The sequence below is a fragment of the Hypanus sabinus genome, chromosome 2 (assembly GCF_030144855.1).
Source record: "Hypanus sabinus isolate sHypSab1 chromosome 2, sHypSab1.hap1, whole genome shotgun sequence".
In the NCBI taxonomy this organism is placed as follows: Eukaryota; Metazoa; Chordata; class Chondrichthyes; order Myliobatiformes; family Dasyatidae; genus Hypanus; species Hypanus sabinus.
Genome location: NC_082707.1, coordinates 136361525 through 136380735, shown reverse-complemented (window position 1 = coordinate 136380735; position 19211 = coordinate 136361525). Strand labels below are relative to the sequence as shown.

General features: G+C 38.7%; 1 protein-coding gene across 1 annotated transcript in view; it reads left to right on the top strand.

The window, feature by feature from the left end:
* ryr3 (ryanodine receptor 3) overlaps positions 1 to 19211 on the top strand; it is a 375337-nt gene that overhangs the window by 97014 nt on the left and 259112 nt on the right. Inside the window, 7 exon segments of the mRNA XM_059955616.1 lie at positions 2946 to 3081; positions 4955 to 5050; positions 7346 to 7464; positions 11283 to 11416; positions 12239 to 12480; positions 16365 to 16557; positions 17834 to 18050. Coding sequence (XP_059811599.1) covers positions 2946 to 3081; positions 4955 to 5050; positions 7346 to 7464; positions 11283 to 11416; positions 12239 to 12480; positions 16365 to 16557; positions 17834 to 18050 — 1137 coding nt within the window.

The following is a 19211-nucleotide window of genomic DNA, read 5'->3' as shown; positions in this document are numbered from 1 at the left end:
ATTGATGAGGTGGTGTACAGGAGTAAGATAAATCAGTTGGTGAGTGGTGTTGCAACAACAACCTTGCACTCACAGTCAGTAAGATTGTGAACCTCAGGAAGGGGATGTCAAGTAAACAATCACCAGTCCTCATCGAGGGGTCAGCAGTGAAAAGGTTGAGAAGTTTAAAGTCCTGTGTGTCAACATCGCTGAAGATCTATCCTTGGCGCAACAAATTGATACAATTACAAAGGAAGTACAATAGCTATATTTCATTAGGAATTTGAGGAGACTTGATAAGTCACCAAAGGCTATCAAATTTCTATAGATGTACTGTGAAGAGTGTTCTAATTGGTTGCATCACTGTCTGGAGTGAAGGCACCACTGCACAGAATCAGAAAAAGCTGCATATTGCAAACTCAGCCATCTCCATCTTGGAAACTATTCTCCCCAGCATCGAGGGCACCTTCAAAAAAGTGGCTTCCATCATTAAGTGCTGCCATCATCCAGGACATGCTCTCTTCTTGTTACTACCATCAGAGAGAAGGTACTAGATCCTGAAGCCACACATTCAACATTTGAAGAACAGCTTCATTCCGCTCTGGACCGAAAATGAACCAGCCCATGAAAGCTACCTCATTATTTTTGCTCCCTTTTGCATTATTTATTTAACATAAGTTTTAAATGTTTTTACTATAATTTATTGTATTGTTATATATTGTACTGTATTGCCACAAAACAAATTTCATGACATATGTCAATGGTATTAACCTGACATATTGCTTCTGAGAATAGACATCATGGTCAAGAGGAATGAAAGGAATTGGACTACAGTGATCATGATACCAAAAGGAGATACAAGAGTAATTATTACAAGATCATAGTAAATTAACCTGTTCAGTACCAATATTGCAAGATCTAGCTGAGACAAATATGTTCTCATACTTGGATTGTTCTCATATATATATATGCTCACTCAACATTAACCAAGATAGCCAAAAGTATTGACTTACAGTACGCTCAAGGGACTGTATTCTTACACTAAGCTCTTCTATGATTTGTCATCTCAAAGTTTTCCAAGGCACTATTAATCAAATTTTACTCAGAATAAACCATTGACGTATAATTAGTATGACATTTTGATGGCTACGCTTACTAATGAGGGAAATTATCAAATTTTACGAGGTGTGCTAGAGTGATCACATCCAAATTGAAAAGAAGCCAAAGTACTTTTGTGTAACAAGAAGAACTATATATGGGTTGAAAGGTGCAAACATTGGTTTTATAGAGAAGTAACAAGACACTATTAAGACTCCTAGAACTCAGAATGATGCAATATTGCACACATTTTCTAATAGGTGTGACAAAATTGTGTCATTACCACCTACATTTCTATTATACATGAAAGACACAGCTAGATGGTGGAATTCTGCTTGTTCAAAATTATACTTTTAAGTTGGTCTGTAATGCTCCAGGCAATGACACAAAAGCAGGCATCAGCCACGTAAGGGATGATAGGAAGAAGAAACCTTCTTGTAGCACATTTGCTGATTAAAAAGGGATTTCTCTGTATTGCAGTTAATATCAAGAATTTCTATAATTTCTTTCTTTAAATGTAATTTATATCAGCAATAGATCACAAATCATTACTGGAATTGTCCATCTCTTGATGGTAATACCACTGATGGAAAAGTCATAAATTCAAGGATGAACAGTGCTTCTGTCTCAGTATGACTACAAATCAGACTTGATATGGAATGCAATTGTGGATGCATTATCCATTCTCCATCATAGTCACTCCAACATGGGATGAGAAAGTTCCATTTGCGCACTAAGTCAAGTCAGTGAAGATTTTGTGGTAACAGTTTCCAAAAAAGCAAAGTAGATGAGAAAATGTTCAGTTAAGAGTCAGGCCTGCAAAAACTGGCTTGGCAAATGATGCACCATCAGTAACTCTCGGAGACGGGAGGCGAACGATAGGCTTTTATTAGCTGCAAGAGACCACGATTAGCAGCAAGAGACCACCACACAACATCCTGGAGACTGAGGGAGGAGCAGTGCCTCCAACTGCCTTTATACAGGGGTCTGTGGGAGGAGCCACAGGAGCAGTCAGCAGAGGGGCGTGTCCAGACAGGTATATGTAGTTCACCACAGCAAGTCAACGAAATTATTTAGATGAAGAGCTAAGGCTGCTCAAAATTCAACAAATGAGCAGTGATGTGATCACAACACATCTCAGTTCTAAGAGCAGAGATAACCAGCATGGTAGCATAGCAGTTAACTGAACACTTTACCGCACCAGTGATTGGAGTTCAATTCCCAACACTGTCTGTAAGGAGGTTTTACATTCTTCCTATGATCGCGGGTTTCCTCCCACATTCCAAAGATGTACAGGTTGGGGTTAATAAGTTGTGGGCATGCTGTGCTAGCACCAGATGCAGGGTGACACTTGTGGCCTTCCCCCAGCACATCCTTGGACTGTGTTGGTTGTTGATACAAAGGACACATTTCACTCTATGTTTTACTGTTTTGATGTACACGTGACAAATAAAGCTAACTGTTCTATCATTCTTTCTTTGTACATAGGCAAAGAAAGCATCTTAGTGAGTGCATATAATTACTATCAAAAGGGAAATAACAAATTTTCCCTTTATTGTAATCATTTTCCAATCTTTAGAGTTTTCAAGATCTGTTGCACAATCTAAACTGCAGAAAATATCTGAAAAGATGCTCCCTCTCCAATAGAATTATGACATTAGTGACAAGTATTGACATTAGTGGTGTAATTATTCCCTTCTTGAGTGACAATATATTATTAACCAACTATTTTGCAGAAAGAATTTAATTATTATGCATAATGTTGTGTGGATTTTGCTCAGACATTGGAAATAGCTTTCACAATGTAATCACACATTTACTTCTGTAATTTTTCTTGGTTGTCTTCTTCCATCTTTCAATTGCGTCAGACAATGCTGAAATTGGTCCTGAGTTGCATTGACCGGCTAAACGCATACCACAGTGCAGCACATTTTTCAGAGCTTGCTGGTGAAGAGGTTGGAGCAGCATGGAAAGATATTTTGAATTTGCTTTATGAACTACTAGGTAAAGTTTCATGATTGCATGTTTCTGGTATATGAAGCCTGTGGATGAAGGATGAATGGGAGGAATGAATTTGTTCCATTAGTCTCAGAAGAAATGAAAACATGCTTTTAAAAGTCTTTCAGGAATGCCAATGGCCCTTAATGGGGAAATAGTTTCCATTAATTTTGTTCACCTTTTCTCAAAAATAATACAACTGGGGTTCAAAATACACAAACTTAAATCTGCAAAGAAAGGACAGTACTATGCTTTTGAAGACTGGCTTAATCTGGAGTAAAACATCTTGGTCTATATCTTTCAGAGTCTGTACCAGTTGGAAAATTCATTTTCTCATTTCTCACGACAGACTTTCATTGCTGATGTAGAACTCCCCCAAGTAGCATCTTGAGTAGTACAACACACAATTTTTGTCTGCACTAAGGTTTTCAACCTTATGTTTTTCAATAGTTTTTTTAATATATATTCTCAGAGAAAAAGCAAACTCTGTTTCCTCTGAAGGAACCGGCACTCAAATTGCATTGCTCGTCGTCACTGAAATCTGTGATAAGTTTCGATATCAAGTGCAGTTTGACTGCTTTTTCTATATGGGTCAGGTTATGGGAGCTCTCAACTTCCTGGTCTGAGGATCATTTCAGGCTTCTTCTCCTAAGCTCTGCCTCGTGTTGGAGTTTGCTGCTCACCTCTGCATTCAGAAGGTAATGCTATCTCCATACTCTTCAATTTGGGAGAGATGGTAGCTTACAGTGTGCATTGCCTCCGCTGCAAGCTTTCCGAAAGAGTCAACATTTATGTCCTCGCAACGACATCTTTTAGATTTCTTATCAGACATATGGCTGTGGGGTCTCTATTACTTAGCAAATAAAGATCTTATTTCCTCATGGCAGTGTTCCTTACAGACCTATCCAGCTCCTACTGACACCCTGGGAGGACTCACCATTTTTATCACCCATACCTGCAAATTATTGCAGTGTCTATGCAATCAATGGCAAAAAGCCTCTGTGTCTCAAGGAAAGCTGCTGGTATTGGTGTATGCCCCTTTAAGAATTGGCTGCAATAATTGAACCTGCGAAGCCACATGCTGATGACTGTAGGAATTTGAACATTTTCTTTTTCTCCCATGGAGTTTAGAACTGGGAACAACATGGCCCCCCAGAATAGCTTACTGAGAGCATTCAGGGTATCCAATGGCCTGGAAGAGGATGTTGGAAAATCTGTACAAGAGGTTGTACCCAGTAAGAGAATAAATATGTTGGGTCTAACTTTTCTAGAAGTCAAAAAGGCAAAGACCTGATATTAATGGCCATAAATATAAACTGGAGAATGGAGATGCAGATATTAAGAAATCCGATTGGGGACTTGTGTGAAATGTCTTTATGGAACAGACAAACAAATTTTAGAACTCACTGCTTGAAATGTACTTCAGGTACAGAAGTCTAAATAGAAAAGGAAACATTGAGCAGAAGAAATGATGGAAAAGGGCTGGATGAATTAAATTGAAAGATACTTAAATAGAATCACCAGAATAAGTCAGGAGCAGCAACCTCTTTTTAAAGGGGGCAATAGAATAGGATCAGTGGCAGTTGGGAAGCTACCAGCTGCAGGATGTTGCATCTGAACAAAAGGGACTAGCCCTTAAAAGAATATTGCTACTAAATAATTCTCAGTGTAGCTATGACAAAAATCATTGTAATGAAAGGTACTCATACTATTATTTAAAATATAATTATAATACAATCATATTTTGCCTCGCAGTGCATGAAGCAAATGGGTGGAATGAATGTTTATCTCCTGTATAATTTATTGTTGTTGTTTAAGAGGAAGTTTCTTTTGAGGATTTGAAGCTTTTGGTTTCAATTTTTTATCTTCTTCTCCCCAGCTGCTCTAATACGTGGTAACCGAAGTAACTGTGCCATGTTTTCTAAAAACTTAGACTGGTTGATCAGTAAATTAGACAGACTGGAATCTTCATCAGGTAATGAAGCTTTCTGTTTGGGCGTAAATTCAAAACCCATTGTATTCTGACACAATGAATGAAAATGCTGGTAGAATTAAATTTAAATAGCACGTGTACTGGATCACTAGCTAGGATCCAGGCTGAAAAGTGGGCATGTTTTCTATTTTCCAGCCTGGGGAAAAATGCACATGCAGGACAACAAATACTTTTTCAAGTCTTTAATTCCTTTATCTGTTTTAGACGTTTTGATGCAGAAAGAGGGTATTGAAATAAAAATGATGAAATGAATTTAAAAATTAACACAGTTCCTGCTGTTACAATTTCAGCTTAATTTCGGACCACACCCTTGTTATGTATATAGTATGAAAATATCTAAAACAAAATATACAAAATCAATACAGTAGTGGTAGTTCTGAAAAAATTACAAACAAAGTTGGAATCCCACCAACCCTGTACCTTATGCACAACATCAAAAATATGAATAAATACATCTCATCTTAACCAAGAGATACACTCACTTTGGTAGACATGTGCTTAACTTCCAAACAGATTTAGGCTAAACCCTGAACTGAGTTTTCCTTGCTCACACAATGTGAACAGGGATTAATACATCCACATTCAGTCATGAAACAAAAAAGAAAGACAAAAATAAACTTTTACAATATATTGCCTTGTTGAATCACTAATAAAAGACAAACCTAGTAGGCTGATAAGGAAATTCGCACAATCACAATATTCCAGTGTTGATCAATTTTAGCCAAGAAAATCTAAAGCATCCACATATAAGACATGTCAAATTACGGATATTCTAGACTTACAAACAAGTATAAATGATTTACATGGATATTATCAAATATTATACACCTTTCCTCACCAAATCTGGGAAAAGCACTGAACCGTCATTCTCCGTAGAACATTCGTTCTACTCCACCCATGCAAAATGACATCACCTTTTTCTCTTAAAGGCACAGGTAGCTATTTTAGCATTACCAAGGTACATACATAAGTGCACTTTAACAGTAAAAAATTATATTCAATGGTCACAGGATTACATTTAGAACAGTTTTTAAAATGATAAATAAGCTCTATTATCTTAGTCCATCTTCTTCTAGTAGGGTTGTGAGAAAAAGAGCATTAACAGATCTTACTCCATCCCTGCTCCCCCCACCCCGCTTCACCAGAGCATGTCAGTGGTTCAGGTACTGGCATTGCACTTTCATCCTGTACACCTTTCTCAGTGGAAGTTAGAAGAGGTTGTCAATCACGGTTGAAGGCACTGCCAGAATATTAATCATTTCATGTTCCGACCTTGTGATGCCTAATCATGTGGCACTTTATTAGGCTTCCATTCCTTACTTCTTTTCTCCCCCAGTTATTTGTCAGTCTCTGTACTTTGCCCTGATAGCCCATAATCCTCATTATCCCTATTCGCAAAAGCTCAAATTTACTATTCTCCATTTTCTCTTTCCTATTTATGATTTCCATGACATTCCTGGTGAAGTTCTGATGCTGAAAAGTTTCTTTCACTCCCTTGGAATTCATTTTTTGCACCCCATTATCCCAGAACGTTCATTCCATAGTCTCCAACTCTACTCATCAGTCTCTGTCTCTCCTCAGCTTTGCATTTCCTCAGTTTACACCTTATTCTGACATTCCTCTGGTTTTCTAATGTTGTGGAAACTTGATCTGTTTGTCATGAGCTTCATCGACACATGATACTGACATGGGAGCATGACAAATAGGTTACAAGTTTGATTGGGTTGAGGGTTAAGTCCTCCCAAGGTAATATGAACTTCTGTGCATCTCTATATCTGCTTTGCTGGATTTAAAAGTTCAAAGTCCCCACATGGTAAACAGTGTGCTCTAAAATGACTAGAGATACTTGTATTCCTAGCCCAATACATGCCAAATAAATGGTAATGAAATCATTAAAATACTGTGTGCGTAGGATAAATTAATTGGGGTCATGCAAATATTGTGTGGTTTCTGCGAGTGTGGAACTTGTTTTTCTGCAAGTCAGATAGTCAGTCCTCCGGATCTTGAGGGGATACTGTTATTTTGGAGATACCATCTGAAGGACAGCAGCTTCTGAGAAATACCTAGTCTATTTCAGCTGATGGTTCAGTTGGATATTTGTAAATAATTGAAAAAGCATTTGTTTGATCTTTTTTCCTTAGATAGCAATTCCCAACAAATAGACATTTATCACTGCTATTTTATGAACAGCTTTCACAATTCAAAAATGGTATTTATTTAATTCAGATTTTTGTATCTGATCATCTTGTACATTTTCAACTCAACACTTTGACCTAGGTATCCTGGAAGTGCTGCATTGCATCTTGATTGAAAGCCCAGAAGCACTCAATGTAATCAAAGAATACCACATCAAATCTATCATTTCATTACTGGATAAACATGGACGCAACCACAAGGTGTGTACAAATCAGTTTAATTAATAAACATAATTATTTTCTATAGTTCAAATTGATTGAAGATTGTGTCACTGTTTCACTCAGAAACCTATATGGAATCTCAGTAGAAAACGGCAAATTACATTTTAAGTAATTAATAAAAAAACTGAAGTAGTTTGAAAATGAAATTGAAATGCAAGAGTCTGTGATGGAGTTGGCTTCATCTACCAAGGACATAGAGTTACAGAGCAATCAGGCACTCAGTCTGATAACTCCATGCTAATAATGGTGCACATCCATCTAGTCTCAATTTCCTATGTTCAGCCTATAACCCTCCAAGCCCTGCCTCTGCATATACCTACCCAAGTGTTTCTTATATTAAACTATTGTACTTACCTCAACAACTTCCTCTGACAGCTTGTTCCATATACCCACTACCCTCTGTGTGAAAAACATGCCCCTCAGATCACTTTTAAATCTTACCCCTATCACCCAGTTTTGATTTCCCCTACCCTGCAGAAAAGACAGCTATCATCCACCTTAACTATGGCCCATATGATATCATAATCCTCTGTAATGTCATCTTTTGTTCTCCTGGTCAACCTTTCCCATGGTTTGGGCTCTCTAGCCTTGGCAACAACCTCACTGATCTTTTCTGCAATTTTTTCAATTTAACCATGTTTTTCCTATAACAGGATGACTAAAGTGCAAATAATACACCAAGTGTGGCCTCACCAATGACTTACGTAATTGCAAGATTGTGTTACAACTACTATACTCAGTGCCCTGAGCATGCTAAATGTCTTTTATACCACCCTGTCTAACCTGTATTGATGCATTCAATGAACTATATGCTCGTACGCTTAATGTTCCATTATGTTCTCCAGTGCCCTATCATCCAGTCTATCCTTCGAAGGTTTGTCTTTCCAAAATACATCATCTCACACTGATCGTTAATGAAATACATTTTTGGCTCACTTCCAAAAAGCATAAGATCTCTCTGTATTCTGTGATAATCTTCTCCACTATCACTAGCTGCTGCCAGGAAATGGTACCACAGCATTAAAGCCAGGACCAACAGACTCCAGGACAGCTTCTTCCACCAGGCCACCAGACTGCTTAATTCACACGGACACAATTGTATTTCTAAGCTATATTGATCGTTCTGTTTTATATCTCACTGTACATACTATTTATTACAAATTATTATAATTTGCACATTTCACTTTCAGATGGAGATGTAATGTAAAGATTTTTACTCCTCGTGTATGTGAAGGATGTAAGAAATAAAATCAATTCAGTTCAATTCAAAAAGACAATAATTTCACGCCATCTGCAAATTTTCTGATCAAGCCTTGTGGATTTGCATCCAAATTATTTATATAAATAATGAATAACAAGGATCCCAACACTAACTCCTGCGGCACTCTGCTATTCGCTAGCCTTAATTCTGTGATAAGCCTTCAACCCCCCCACCCTCTATTTCCTACTTCAGAGCCAATTTTGAATCCACCTCACTAGTTCTCCCCAGATTCCATAGAGCTTAACCTCCAGATCAGTCTACCATGTGGGACCTTGTCAAAGTCCTTTCCATGTAACTCCTAATCTGACCCTTCCTATCCAAATGTTTGGTAGATCCTGTCCTTCAGAATTCCCTCCAGTTACTTCCCCGCTCCTGATGTCAGGCTGACTGGTCTATATTCCTTGGCTTATCCTTGCCACCTGTCTTGAACAGCAGAACAACATTAGTCAACATCCAATGTTTAGGAATTTCACCAATAACTAACACTAATGCAAATATCTTCTTAGAGGCCTCTACAATTTCTCCTCCAGCCTCCCACAAAGTCTGAAGATGCATTTGCTCAGGCCCTGAATACTCATCTACCTTAATGTGTTTGTACAGTTGCAAGTACCTCCTGCCTGGTAATACAAATGTTATCCAAAACTTTACCACTAGTTTCCCTTTGAAAATCCATGGTTTTGCTCTGAGTAAATGCCAAAGAAAACTATTCATTAAAAGTCCCAACCACCTCATGCAGCACAAGACATACTATAGGTAACTCTGCTGATCTCCATCGAGACCTTCTCTCTCCCTATCCAAACCTTTTATTCTTATCATAAGTACATAACTTAATGGGATTTTGCTTAAACTTGCCTTCCAAGATCCTGATGAAGGGTCTCTCCCCGAATATTAACTGTTTACTCTTTTCCAGACACTGCCTGGACTGCAGAGTTCCCCTAGCATTTTGTGTGTGTTGCTTGGATTTCCAGCATCTGCAGATCTTCTCATCTCTAAACCATGTATTCTTCTTTTCCTCAATATCTCATGCAAGGTTCACTAAACCTAATAGGTTTACCCTTCACCCAACAGGACCATGCTGCTCTTGGACACTTGATATCACATGCTTGAAAGCCTCCCACCTACAATTCATTCCTTTCTCTTCAATCAGGCTCATCCAATCGACCACAAATTTAGCCCCACTGCAGTTTAGGACCTTAACCTGTAGACACGATCTATTCTTTTCCATCAATATCTTAAAAATAATGGAATTATGGTCACTAGAGCCAAAGTGCTCCCTAACTGTCACTTCCTGGCCTTCTTTCAGTCATGTTTCGGTCATGGCCTACACCCTTGCAGTCCCCGGAACCAGTCTATACTTTACCTGTTAAACCTCGTGCATTGAAATAAAAGCAGTTTAACTGAGTATCCTTTCCCTGTCCCTGCACTGTGTTTCTGACTATCTTGGTTTCTAAGCTATTCCCTGGATTTGCTTCTGCTCAAAATTCTCCCTCACCCCAGCCAGTGGGAACTTTCCCATGTGGACAAGCAAATTTCCCAGCAAGTATATAGGTCCCTCTCTGGTTTAAGTGCAACTTGTCCCTCAGTACAAGAAATTGGAACTAGATGGGGGAATAGTTTAGTTCATGGTGGAGTGGTGGAGAAGACTCGATGGGCCAAATGGCCTACTTCTGCTCCTTTGTCTTGTGATCTTGTGGTTGCCAGAACCTGAGTCTCAGCCTGCTACACCAGCTCCTCAGCCACCAATTTTCTGGCCTATCTTTCTATTTCTGATCCTACTAGAACATGGCATAGGATTAATATGAAGATCATTACCCTTGAGGTCCTGCTTCTTAACTTCTTACCTAATACCCTATATTCACACTAGAACTTATACCACCTATGCTGTTCACTGCTTGTTATCAGGGAAAGTGAATCTTCCAGGCAGGCAATCACTTTTCTGTAATTGTATAGAACAATCAACATGTCTGACTCCATCAAGGTCCTGGGTTTTGATATGATGGATGTAGCCACAGTTGTGAGTTTGACCTTGAATCCTAGAATGCACTCATAATGCAATCACTTTGAAACTAACGCATTTTTACTTGTAACCTATATTTTGACTATCCTAGCAAAGCATTACAGTAGAATAAACACAGTGTTTGAGGCTCTGGAAACTATATATTAAAGCAGGTGATACAACTTGACGAAAATACTCTGCTAGAACTATTAATTGGAAATATGCATGTTTCAAGGCCTTCTCTGCTTTCTAAGGTAATGTAACCCACATGGCTGATCACTAACGAAGTGCAAGTCAAGCCCTGGATATTCAGGGCGGGGGAGCAGAGAGAAGCTGGATGCAGAGGATGCTGATGCTGGTTGGTGCCTCAGGTTACAAGAGAAACTCAAGGCATATTTGAAACTTAAACCTTGCAACCCACCACCTCACTTCCTGGTGCAAGTTGGGAATTGCTCATCCGGAACAATACGGTGATAGTTATTTGGAATGTGTAACTCTTCCACGTTCTATTCAGATCATGTTATGCATTGCTCTGCCTAGGTGCTGGACCTGCTGTGTTCTCTTTGTGTGTGCAATGGTGTTGCTATACGAGCTAATCAGAATCTGATATGTGACAATCTGCTCCCTCATCGTGATTTACTTCTGCAAACTCGCCTAGTTAACAGTGTAACAAGGTAATGTAGACATTTCTATTTCAATAAAGGAAATAATGCATATAATTTTGTTTGTACTTTTCCACTTACCAGGAGCATTCAACTTCATAGATGAGTTTGAATGATAACAGATTTTCACAATGTTGTTTTCACTCCATGTGTGTACCAATGTAAAATGGACATTTTATACACATTCAGTCTCTTTGCCTCATTTTTTGGATATTTGGATCTAGTGAGGACGAATCCTATCATGTGTGTCTTTTTTTGCAACATCAGTCTGACTCTATCACTAGATTGCTTGTTTTCAATCTATATTTCTCTGCAGTAAGTGTCATCTTTCAGTGATTTGAGCTAAAGAAAGACATGAAGAACCTAAATTTTAGATAAATGAAAAATGGTACAATATTTTCCCAGAATTGATTCAGATGACATAACTGAGATAGATATTAACTTGGATCGTATTAGTTTTTCTTCTGATTGGAGAATAGTTGGACTGGGAACAGATCTCCTTCCTTTCTGCATTAAAAGGGAAGTGCAAGGTGAAATTCCTAGGTTGTACCATTTCCAGAACTCAGTGGACCTCTTAGTTGCTGAGAGGAATATATATCCAATCACCAAGTTGCCCTATTTCCATTGGACATACTTGGTTAACATTTCCCGTGATAATTCAGAAATAAGTTAGAGATAAATGCTGGTCTTTTTGAAATATGCCTTAAATAAAATATTGGACAGAAGATCAAATTTGTAGTTTAAATTTGCATATTCTACATCAGATTGTAAAGATCTTTTAACTAAATGCAGCACTGTCTTTCATTTTAAAGTGTCTGATTTTATGTTTTGCAGCATAAGGCCCAACATATTCTTGGGAACGAGTGAAGGGTCAGCACAATACAAGAAATGGTATTATGAGCTGGTTGTCGATCAGATCAATCACTTTTTAACTCCAGATCCTATTCACTTGCGTGTTGGCTGGGCATCTGCGAAGGGTTATGCTCCCTATCCTGGAGGTGGAGAGGGATGGGGAGGAAATGGAGTGGGAGATGATCTTTATTCTTATGGATTTGATGGACTTTATTTATGGTCAGGTTGGTAGCTGCACAATGATATTTTACTAAATAATAACTTAATTATAGTCATTTCTGAGTTATTTCATTTTGCATTTTAGCAAAAATTATTAATTAACAATTCAGTTGTGTTCATTGTATTCAGATGTTTTAATAACCATTAATGTCTTTGATACCTTCCTTCTGTACTTTGTGTCTGATAAATTCTTTGTACATAAGTGTACTTTGCAACATGTTTGGAAATTATGCAAAGGAATATTGGTCCCTTAGTTACCAAACCAGAGGGAATAACAAACTTCATCTTGTCCAGGAGGTGGCTGAAATCCAGAAAAGGAATGTCCTAGACGTCTTCCCTTTACAAAATTGCCCATCACACGGAATTTTATTATTTTGACTTTGGATGAGTCACATGGAGACCAGAGCTACACATGCAATTGATTTTCATTCAGAACAAAAAGCAAACATGCAGAGGTGATATGGTGGGATAATCTCTCAGAACTCAAAATATATTGATGTTTTATGAACTTTAAGCACAAACATAACAGCAGATGATTAAATACAGCTCAAAAGTTATACTAGAGTTAACTTCAGTAGTTTAGTTTGTAGAAAAATGGTTCAATAGAATTGCATATTTTTACAACGGGACCACATCTTAAATGATAAGAATATCACCAAATATTCAAATATCTTTATTAGAAAACCAAAACAAACCCTCTTTAACAATATATTGAGGCATGAATATTCTAAATATTGACTGACAGAAAAGTATGGCTTTGATCATGTTTGTTGTGCTAAATGGCAAACTAGCTAGTCCAGAACTTTCTCCTGTTGGGTGTTTCAATGTAGGCCAATTACCATGGTTCTATTGTTTGTACAAATGACCAATGCACCCTAAAACGTTGCATGATAATCAAAAACACGAAGATTCTGCAGATGCTGGAAATCCAGAGTACACACTTAAAATACTCGAAGAACTCTTCAGCAGTTTGAACGGGGCACAACTGCTCGAGTGCTTGGAGGCTGGCCAGTGAAAACAGTTGGAAGAGTTTAAAAGCGAGCAGAGTTGAAAAGGTGATAGTTATTCCTTCAGCAGTTTGTATGGGGCGTGACTGTGCAAGTACATGGAGGTCAGCCAGTGAGAACAGCAGGAAGACTTTAAAAGGAAGACAGATTTACCTAGCGGGCATTGGTGGAGTGGGCAGCGGAGTAGTGGGAGATAGAGTAGAAAGGCTTTGGCTCAATGGGGCTTCGGCGATAAAGGGCCGAGGCCAGGTAGGTTATCTGTTTAAAATAAAGACAGAGAATATGTGTGTAAGGCTGGTGTTCTGTGCTCGGTGTCAGATGCGGGAGGTCATGCGTTGAGCTGCAGCTCCTTAGATACCACGTTAGGGAACTGGAGCTGCAGCTTGATCGTCTAGTCAGGGAGAGTGAGGAGGTGATAGAGAGGAGCTATAGGCAGGTAGTCACCCTGGGAGGTGGGTAATCAGAGGGAGGTGATGGGCAGGTGAGGAGAAGGGGTGAAAGGGTAACCAGAATTGGGAATGGGGAGTGAGCAAAAAGAAGGGTCGAAAGTTTAGGGAATTGATTTTCATGCCACCATTTTGGAGGCTACCCAGACAAATTATGAGGTGTTTGTCCTCAGCTGGTCTTTGTTGGAGGAGCAACACCTCCTTCTTCTTTAGCCCTTTACCTTTTGCACCCATCACCTCCCAGCTTTTTACTTTATACCCCTCCCCACCCACCATGCTCCTCCCTTGGTGTTGCCTATCGTTTACCAGCTTATACTGCTTCTCCAACCCTCCCCCCACCCCCACCGTCTTACTCAGGCTTCTGGCCCTTTTCCAGGCCCATGAAGGGTCTTGGCTTGAAACATTGACTGTTCGTTCCCCTTCATACAATGCTGCCTGGCCTGCTGAGTTCCTCCAGCATTTTGTTTGTTTCATGTAATGTCTGTTTCCAAGTCTTATTCTTCAGAGTGCTCCCTGCTGGAAGCACTTAGCCTGTGGTCTTTGCAGACAACATTGTCTGTTTGATTACTGCTGGTAGTTCCATATGAAATAGTTCATGAGGACTGATAATAACTACTATGTCTCACACTTTTATATTTTTTTTTCTTTTTCTCCCGAACAATTAATATTGCTCTTCCCAAATCAGAGAGGCATGCTCAGAAGAGGTTGTTGACTTGCACACTCCCATCAGAATTCAGTGGAGTAAGTGCAAGATGAGAAACAAGTTTCAAATGGCCCAAGAGCTCTGCTAAGAATTGTTAATGGTTGCCAGAGAGCACTGGTTCGTTGCTCTCAAAAGACAAGTGCAGTGAAGTCCGGCTGGCACATGAGCAGTATAGGTCTGCTTTGACAACTCAAACAATTTAGAACAACTGGCTTAAATAAAATAACAGATACTAGAAATCTGAGATAACAGAAAATGCTGGAAACACTCTGCAGGTCAGGTTGCATCTGTGGATGGAGAAAAACATTCAGTATTTTATCCTCATAACCTTTCCTCAGAGCAGGTTTTCTTTGTCATGAGAGAGAGAAAGAGACTGACTGACTAACTCACTGTTTGGCCCACGAAGTCCATTTTGACAATAAGTGCCCCTTTAATTGATTTTACACTAACTCTGTTTTATTTATCACACATTCCCATCAACTTCTCCCCAAATCTACTACTCAACTGTCTTTCTGAGACAGCACCTCTTGTAGATACTATTGATGGTGGGGAGGGACGTGGGCAGAGTCCACTACTCTCTGAAGCCTTTTGCATCCCTGTGCTTTCAAATTGCCCTACCAAACCGTGAAGCAACCATTCAAGGTACTTTCAACAATACAAACCCCCTCAACCTCCAGAGAAATAAAGACCCTGGCATGCCATCCAGATTGCACCTATGTGTTACACCAAGGACAGGTCATCCGATAAATTATCACCCATGAATTTAAAGGTGCTGACCCTCTTCATTGCTCGTCCCCAGTGTACACTGGCACACGGCCATCCTCTTAATCCTTGCTGAAGTCAACAATCACCTCCTTAGTTGAATGAGAGGTTGTTGAAGCACCACTCAGCCAGGTGTCCTATAAACCTCGGTAAGCTGACTCACGACCACCTGAGACTTATTGAACATAGAAGAGTACAACACAGCGACAGGCCTTTCAACCCACAATATTGTGCCAAACCAGTTAAATTAGTAATCAAATTAACAGCTAAACTAATCCCTTCTGCCTGCGCAATGTTCATATTCTTCCATTTCCCTCACGTTCATGTGCCTATCTGAATGGGTCTCAGAAATCACCAATGTATCCACCTCTACTACCAATCCAAGCAGAGCATTCCAGACACCTACCACGCTTTTGAGTTCTGCAGCCCCTTAGGAAACAGTTGGATTAAGTTCATGGGGGAGTGGGGGAAGGGGAATAATCTGTTTGCATTTCTGGATTGGAGTGGATCAGTTACAAGTCATGGTTTGACAAACTTGGAATGTTTTTTCTAGAGTTTAAGTGAGATATGGGAGGCGGGATTTTTTTTACAGAGAGAGAGAGTGAGACAGAGAGGTCAGAATGCACTGCCAGGGGAATTGGTCGAAGAAGGTTCAAAAGCAATGTTTAAGAAGCATTCAGACAAGAACAGACAGGGAATTCCAGGATATACACCATGTGCAGGCAAATGGGATTAGTTAGAATGGCATTATGATTGGTGCAGAAATGAAAGACTAAAGGACCTATTTCTAAGCTGTACTGTTCTTTGTCTTATAAATGTAAATAGTACAAGACTGCACTTAATCTTCCTTAATCCATTGCCCTCAGCTGAACTCCAAAGAAAATTACATGTTCATGTCGACAAGATAAAAGTTGCTGAAACTCTGTTCTCAATACTCTGATATGAAGATTGTTTATTTTCATATCTAATAGGTCGAGTGGCTAGGGCTGTAGCATCACCAAATCAACACATACTGAACTCCGATGACGTAGTTAGCTGTTGCCTGGATTTAGGTGTACCTAGCATTTCCTTCCGCATCAATGGACAACCAGTACAAGGAATGTTTGAGAGTTTCAACACAGATGGCCTGTTCTTCCCAGTGGTCAGCTTCTCTGCAGGTGCCAAGTAAGTTTATTGTCTCTTCCACACCATGATATTTCATTTTGACTCTGATATAACCATATATAACATATAACAATTACAGCATGGAAACAGGCCATGTTGGCCCTTCTAGTCCGTGCCGAACGCTTACTCTCACCTAGTCCCACCAACCTGCACTCAGCTCATAACCCTCCATTCCGTTCCTGTCCATATACCTGTACAATTTTTTTTAAATGACAAAATCAAACCTGCCTCTACCACTTCTACTGGAAGCTCGTTCCACATAGCTACCACTCTCTGAGTAAAGAAGTTCCCCCTCGTGTTACCCCTAAACTTTTGCCCCTTAACTCTCAACTCATGTCCTCTCGTTTGAATCTCCCCTACTCTCAAAGGAAAAAGCCTATCCATGTCAACTCTATCTAATCCCCTCATAATTTTATATACCTCTATCAAGTCCCCCCTCAACCTTCTATGCTCCAAAGAATAAAGACCTAACTTGTTCAACCTTTCTCTGTAACTTAGGTGCTGAAACCCAGGTAACATTCTAGTAAATCTTCTCTGTACTCTCTCTATTTTGTTGACATCTTTCCTATAATTCGGTGACCAGAACTGTACACAATACTCCAAATTTGGCCTCACCAGTGCCTTGTGCAATTTTAACATTACATCCCAACTCCTATACTCAATGCTCTGATTTATACAGGCCAACATACCAAAAGCTTTCTTCACCACCCCATCCACATGAGATTCCACCTTCAGGGAACTATGCACCATTATTCCTAGATCACTCTGTTCTACTGATATTGCTCTGTTTTAGTCAATCCTTTGAAATTGAAGGATATATATAAAGTAAATTGTAAGTCGATAAATTGTGCAATGTCCATGCCCAGAAAATATCCATTTCAAAGTTTATATTTTATACAGTTTGTAGACAGTGCCATGTGGTAGAATTGGAGAAATGTTTAAGTTTCTACAGAGTATTCTGATTTCTCCATGTAGCACCACTGCAAATACTTTCAAGAATCATTTATGTGTCACATTGCTGATTCTCTCAAATTGAAGATATTTATCTTCTTGCTTTAAAATTAAATGAACAATATGACTGGAGTTTTTAATAGTCTCTATGTATAGTAAAACAAGTGTCAATGGATACACAAGTTTAAAGGCAGGGCAGGGATGATGAGATGGGAAGAAGATAGGCCCAGCATGATTCTTTTCTTTAACACCGATGAAAGGAATTACATATGGCTGGTTAAGTTTGAGAGACTGCGTTGTAATTTAACTTTTTTTTTCTTTTAAGAGTACGTTTTTTGATTGGTGGACAACATGGAGATTTTAGATTTTTGCCTCCTCCTGGATATGCACCCTGCTATGAAGCACTACTGCCGAAGGAAAAGATGAGATTAGAACCAATTAAAGAATACAAAAGAGATCATAATGGTGTTCGAGACTTAATAGGAACTCCAGGTCATCTTTCCCAGGCCTCCTTCATCCCCAAGCCAGTAGATACCAGCCAGGTACTTAAATCTCTTGAAATGCAATATGGTGAATAAATTTTTACAATGTTATGCAGTTCAGCAAATTACACAAAAATTGTGTGTGTGTGTGCGATTTATAAAATAATGGTAACAATGTGACAGTTCTATTTTATTCATACTTGGGATGTAAATTTTAGTGACAATAGCAGCATTAACTGTCCATTCCAAGTTGCTCCTGATTCAAGGAGCAGTAAAAAGACAACCACACTGGTGGGCCCAGAATCCACACATACAGTAAGTCAAATAGAATAGAAACTGCCACTCCTGATAGCTGTACACAAACCAGATAGGGTTTTTTTTACAATGAAGTATTTTCATGGCTATTGTTACTGTTGAGCAATTTTCACATTCCAGATTTATCCTGCAGCAACAAGGATGCTCTGCAATTTTTCTCTAATGTGAAACATGTTCACAAAACAATTTTATTACCAAAGCTGCAGACTGCAGTACATGCAGATAGCTGTAATGGATAACACATGATCCATTGTTCACATAAAAATAATTGTACAAATAAAGAACCAAAGTCTTTTCTGACTTATTCTGAAAAATCTGAATAACAGTTTGATTGTTAACAATAAAAATGGAAATGATTTTTAATTACCTCTTCATCGGAATTGAATTAATGGGTAGAGATCAGTGAACTAGTCCTCTAGAAGTCAGAGCAGCAATAACTACTGTATTGTGATTCAGTCAAAAACGTAATGTGAAAATGATAGAACTATGTAAACCTTTTCTATTTGAGTCTCACATATTTGTTTTGTGAGGCTCACAGCAAACATTTATGATATATGTTGAATAATCTATTTTAAAGAATGATTTCTGGTGGTACTATTTCAATTGTAACTTCTATATTTTTATCACTTTTAATTCATAATTCACTGATCCTATTGGAATTTAGTAAACACTTAAAGTGAGAAGTTACTTTTGATGCACTGACCATTAATCTTTATAAATTTATTTTAGCTGTACTCTTTTTCAGAACTCTTTAATCTCTACCTCCTCCCCAAATACTAATTATTGCTGCAATTATATTCTTAAAGGAAAAATTGAATTAAATTGAATTGAAAATCGAATTGAGAAATTGAATTGACTTTATTTCTTACATCCTTCACATACATGATGAGTAAAAAACTTTGTTAC